At 69.9% G+C, this 5633-nt stretch overlaps 1 protein-coding gene across 1 annotated transcript; it reads right to left on the bottom strand.

The window, feature by feature from the left end:
* Nucleotides 1-1308: 1308 nt before the first annotated feature.
* CCDC155 (coiled-coil domain containing 155) lies at nt 1309-5454 on the bottom strand (the record flags this gene model as incomplete). The annotated part of the gene is made up of 11 exons (XM_010573132.1): nt 5349-5454; nt 5141-5239; nt 4495-4815; nt 3932-4004; nt 3669-3809; nt 3030-3471; nt 2780-2836; nt 2609-2668; nt 2128-2234; nt 1489-1564; nt 1309-1415 (listed from the first exon to the last, which is right to left on the bottom strand). Coding segments are annotated over exons 1-11 (1589 nt in total), but the record flags the coding sequence as incomplete, so codon positions are not given.
* Nucleotides 5455-5633: the final 179 nt, after the last annotated feature.

The following is a 5633-nucleotide window of genomic DNA, read 5'->3' on the forward strand; positions in this document are numbered from 1 at the left end:
GCTGGGGAGGAGGGTGGGGGTACAGGGAGCAGTGCTCTGGGGGTGCGCCGGGGGTGCAGGAGGCACTGGGATGGGGGCACTGGGAGCACTGGGGGTGCGGGGTCGTCCCCCGTCCCAGCCCCTGCAGGGGACATCGGCATCCGAGCAGGACGGGACCTGAGTGGCCGAGACGGGGAGCCAGGGACGGACTCAGGTACTGGGGGGTGTCCCCCGTCACCGGGGTCCCTGGGGGGGGGCTGCCCAGATGACTGGGTCCTCACCCCCCACTCCCCTCCCAATTCAGGCTGGCCTGAGATGCTGGTGCCACAGGATCGGGACTGCAGGAGAGATGGAGACCCCCCGGATCCGCCCCTGGAAGCACAGAGGGACCGTGGGGGCCGCAGGGGGGCCCCTCTGGGGGCTGTGACGGGACCCCCCAGAGCCACGGAGAGACTGGGGAGCCCCGGCCCCCCCCCGGCCCCCCCACAGGGCCCATAAAATTGATGTTGAGACGTTGACTCTGAGCCTGGTTTGGGGGGGGTGGAGCCTGTAGCACCCCCAGCCCACCCTGAGCCCCCTGCACCCCTCATGCACCCCCAGTGCGCCCTGAGATGGCAGTGCTGGGGGGATCCCTGGGGCCCTGCACTCCCAAACCCACCCCAGACCCACCGTGGGAACACAGGGCTGGGGGGGGTTCCACAAAATTCCTCTTGAGGTGTGTCCCCCCCCAGCAGCTGCCCTAGCCTTGTGAGGGCTCAGCTAACGAGGCGCTGCGGCTGCCCCCACTCACGTGCTGACTCGGGCCAGGGGCACCCACTAATGAGGCTGGGGCTGGGGGGGGGCTGGTTAGCTTGGGGGACTCCCCCACCCTGATCCCGCTGGCAGTGTAAAGAGCCCTGAGATGGTGCTGCAAATGCTCCTGTCTGGGACTGGGAGAACTGGGGTGTGCTGGTAAGAGGCACGGGGGACCTGGGAGAGAACTGGGATGGGCTGGTAAGAGGCTGGGCAGACTGGGATGGACTAGGGAAGTCGCAGCGGACTGAAGCCGTGGTGCCCAACGGGTCTTTATTGTGGCGGGGATCTCACAGGGGTGGGGGTCTCCGGTACCGCAGCTGGAACTGGGGCCAGGCGGCCATGCCACTGGGCAGCCCCAGCCCATGGCGGGGCAGGAGGCAGAGCAGGGCCAGCAGCAGCAGCAGGGCCAGCAGCGCCGGTGGCGACGGCAGGGCCAGCAGCGTCCGTGGCGGCCTGCTGGGAGGGAGAGCGAGGGGCCGTTAGCCGCAGGCTGGCCGCCCGAGCCATGGCAGCGCTGCCTGCTCCTGGCTCTACCTCTCACTGGGGCCTGGGCACTGCTGCGGCTCCGCCGGCTCCTCACCGTCCCCCCCCAGGGCTCCGGGCGCCGCCGTCCCCGCGTCCTCCTCTGCTTCCCCCGTCTCCTGGGCAGAGCCATGGGCCGGCGGTCAGCGGCTGGGGTGCCCCTCGCCAGGACCCCCGTGCCCCCACCCTTACCCGGCACGTTGCTGCGATCTCGGCGCTGAGCGGCTGTGCTGGGACGACGGCCTCGCCGAGTGGGCACCACGGCCGCCTGCGTGAGGAAGAGGAGGTGTGAGGCACCGTGAGGGGGTGCCTGGGCGGCTGCGCCGGGTGGGGGCCCCATCCTGCCCCACGACTGGTGGCCCTGGGGGAACCCCCCGGCTCCCTCAGTGGGAGAAACGCACGCTGCACCGTGGAGGCGCACGGCCGCGGCGCTGGCTGCCACGTGCCCCCGTCCCGTGGCGATGTAATGGTGTGGCAGCAGAGCCAGGCCGGCAGAGCGGGATCTGCCAGGCAGTTGTCGGGCAGAGGCTGCGGTGTCCCGGCTCCAGGTGCCCCTGAGCACCTCCTGCCGTGGCTTGCCACGGCATGCTGCCGGCAGCCTTGCAGCGGGGGTCCCTCATGCCTCACTGTCTCACGCCAGGGGTTGGTGCTGCAGGCAGAGGTGGACCCCCCCCTTTCTGCCAGTCCCAGTTTTCACCATTTGCCCCTTTTTTCCCCCCCACTTAAGGCTTTTGGAGCCAGGCTGCCAGCCAGTAGGATGCTGTGCAACGCAGCTGGCACTTCCTATCACCGAGGAGCTGGAGCTGAGCTTGCGTGCCAGTGCTGTCCCACCCACGCGTCCCTCCTGGCCCGGTGGAGGCGGCGACGACGTACATGGCCCAGGCATCCTGCATCCGGCCCAGCTGGTCGCGGAGCCGCATCGTCTCCAGACGCAGCTCCTGGGGGAGAAGAGGTTTTCGGACGCTGCGGGGTGTTCAGGCACTTTCTGCGCTGCTCTGCCATCCCCTGGGGCAGGACTGGTGGGACCCGGCACTGCCATGGGTCGCCAGTGCGGCTGCTGGGCGCTGGGTCTTCCCCACAGCCCCCCGGGATGGGCTGTTCGGTCAGCACCTGCACCGTGGCCGGAGGGGCCACAGGCTCTCCCGCTGTGGCAGGGGGCTGTGGCCGCCTTGGGGCTCTGCGGCTGCCTTGGGGGTCTGCCTGTGGCCCGGGGGCTCTGGCTCTGCCTGGCGCAGGGCTCCCTGTGGCCAGGAGGGGTCGGGGGGCTGCAGCCCCCCGGCCGAGGAGCATGACGGGGCTGGGTATGCCGTACCTGCACCGCCCTGTCGTACTCCTCCAGCGCCACCGTCAGCTCCTCTACCCGCAACCCCGCCTGCGGAACAAGGGGTGGCAGTGAGGGGGCGCAGGGTCTGGGGGGGGTCTCCGGCTGCGGGAGGGGACTGCGGGGCGGCCAGAGCTATGTGCATCCCCGGGTGGTGCTTACCTGGGCGAGGGCCACATCCCGGGAGGAGAGGAGCACTGTGCAGCGGCTGAGCTGGGCCTGGCAGAGGGAAGAGGCCGCATTAGCCAGAGCGTGCGCGGGCGGCTGTGCCGCGGCACGGTGGCAGAGACGGTGGGGCTGCCCAAGGACAGGGTGCTTGCCGCTGGGCAGGGGGACAGACACCCGCCTTGTTAGTGCTTAACGAAGTGCTTGGCACCGGCCAGGCGGTGTGGACGCCGCCAACGCCGCTTACCTCCAGGTCGGCCATCTCGGCTGACAGCGCCTGGATCCGCTGCCTCAGCCCACGGCCTTCGGCAACCAGCCGCTGGTTCTGCTTGGGGCAAAAGGGGCTGGTGTTCACCGCAACCCCGGCACTGCCGGGGCAAGCCCCCTTCCCCATGGCCCCCGGTGGTGTCCTCACCTCCTCCTGGAGGTTGTTGGCTTGCAAGCTCAGGCACCTTTGCTCCTTTTCCTGGGGAGGGAAGACGCGGGGCTCTGAGCTGGTTCCCCGCGTGCCGGCTTGGCACCTCGGTGGCAGTCGGGGGCTCACCGGGAGTGAGGAGGCCGGGCCTCTCACCAGCTGGCGTGTCTGCTGGCGGAGCTCGCTGTTCTCCTCCTCCAGCCCCTTTGCCACGGCCTTCAGGTCCTCCAGCTCCTCGGCGGTAGCTCTGGCCTGCTCTAGCGCCTGCTGGCTGCTACCGGGGACAGCCAGACACCGGCGCTTCGGTGCGGTCCCGGAGCCCAGCAGCCCGGACCGTCCCCCTCCCCGGGGGTGAGCATCCACTGGCAAGGGGGTGGCCAGCCACCCCAGCACCCACCGCCTGCCCCCACACCCCTGGGCGCAAGGATGGTGTGGGGAAGCCCCCAGCCCTGCCTTGCGCCGATGCCGCACCATCGCAGCTGAGCCTTCAGCTGCGTCGTCTCCTCAGCCAGGTGGACGTTGAGCTCCTCGGCCAGCTTGACGTCCCACTGCAGTTTGGTGTTCTGGGCGGCCAGCTGCTCGGCATGGCGGCGCAGGCCAGTGGCTTCGGTGCTGTGAGGGTGGGATGTGCTGCTGGTTTGGGGATACGCTGAGGCTGGGGCTGGCATCGCTGGGGACCCCGGTGCAGAGTGTGGCTGGGGCCGGCACTAGGTCCCCGGTGAGGCAGCACTTACGGGCTCATGATGTCTGTGTTGCCGCCATCGCCCTCGAGCTGTGCAGCTGCCTGGGCTGTGCGTCCTTCCCCCGCTGCAGGACAGGCACAAGGGAATTTTTGGGGCTGCACCACGCTCCCGCCAGCAGCGCTGCCCGAGCGGGCAGTGGTGCTGCCGGGGGACGGCGGGCTTTTTCCTGACGCTGTCAGCATCTGTCTGCCCATCCACCCCTTTGCTGTCAGGAGGGAGCCAGGGCCAGCAGCACCAAAACAACGTCCCCAGGTTTCAAAAAAAATTGGCTCCTGCTGATGCTGTGCCTGCGAGCCAGCGCCCAATGTGCCTCCGCAAACACCATCATTGGCACAGCCTGTGTGCCGACCTGGCTGCTCTCCCCAGCAGGAAGGAAGGAGACAGCTGCTGGTCTTGCTGCGGCTGAGGCGCCCTGTCGGGGCAGAGGGGGGCGAGACAGCACTCGCCGAGGTGAGGCAGACGCCAGCGTCCCCACTGTGGCTCTGGCGATGCCGCCCCACAGGGCACCGATTCCCCCTTCCCTCCCCTTGGCCCCTTCCTGCGCCGACACCCACCCGCCAGCACTAGGCCGAGGTCGCCTGCCGCCACGTCCCACTCCTCGGCGAACTGTGGGCCCCTGGAGAGATGGGAACTGTCGGTTGTGCCGGCCGGTACACGAGGAACCGCCTTCTGGCCCTGGTCCCCCGGCACTGACCCTTCCTGCTGGCACGACGCGATCCACTCCCTCATGATGGCACGGAAGGTGGGCAAGTCCAGTGCCGCGCCAGCCGCCTCGGGGTCCAGCATGCGGTGCAGTGCCCGCAGCTGGCCCTCCTCGCTGCTCTGCCCTGTCACCGCCTGCAGGTACTCAACCACCCGCCACGCCAGCACCGTCCCTGCGGCACAGGGTGGGGTGTCGGGCTGTGGGGCCACCCCCTCCCTCACCCGTGGCCGGTGACCAGCTCCATGCGCACTCCCTGGGAGCAGCAGCTGGAGTGGGACTGGGAAAGGGCTGGGGGGGGGGTTGGCATGGAGGCAGCTTTGGGTCCCCGAAAGGCCTTCTGCCCTCCCCAGGTGGGGGCAGGCTGTGGGCGGGAGGGATTTTCCGGCAGCCCCGTCCCTGGTGGAGCTGTGTTAACCGCAGGTCGAGCCTTCGAAAAGCACCTTGAAGCCGTATCCGGGGCTGCGGCCCCCCCTGCACCAGCCCTGGCCCCTCGCTACCTGTCTGCTCGGGGTCGCAGACGGTGAAGGTGTAGTTGAGGACGAACTCCTCTGAGCAGCAGCTCCTGCCCTGGCGTGTGGCTGCGCTGTCCTGGGCTGCTGCGGGGGGGGGAACGGGAGAGGTTATGGAGGCACCTGTGCCCTCGAAACCCCCGGTCCCTCACATCGCTGGCCAGCGGGAGCAGGCGGGCTGCCGGCCGGTACCCACTTTGCGACGGGTCCTGCGGGGTCTCTCCCTCCACAGCAGCCTCCTCGGGGGGGGTGGCGGTGCCTGGGGTGCGGGGCGACGGGTCTGGGGGCCCCTCCGCAGCCATGAAGCCGGAGACAGGAGTCGGGGAGGGGGGTGTGGGTGCTCGGAGGTCCCCTCTGCCCTGGGGCACGGCCCGGGGGGGTCCTGTGGGCAAGGGGCGCCGCTGCCCCGAGGGGAGAAGAGGCCGTGGGTGGTACCCGGGACCAGGCCGGGCCGAGTGGGGCCGAGGAAGGCACCGGGGGA

The sequence above is a fragment of the Haliaeetus leucocephalus genome, unplaced genomic scaffold, assembly GCF_000737465.1.
Source record: "Haliaeetus leucocephalus isolate CR32 unplaced genomic scaffold, Haliaeetus_leucocephalus-4.0 Scaffold366, whole genome shotgun sequence".
Classification (NCBI taxonomy): Eukaryota; Metazoa; Chordata; class Aves; order Accipitriformes; family Accipitridae; genus Haliaeetus; species Haliaeetus leucocephalus.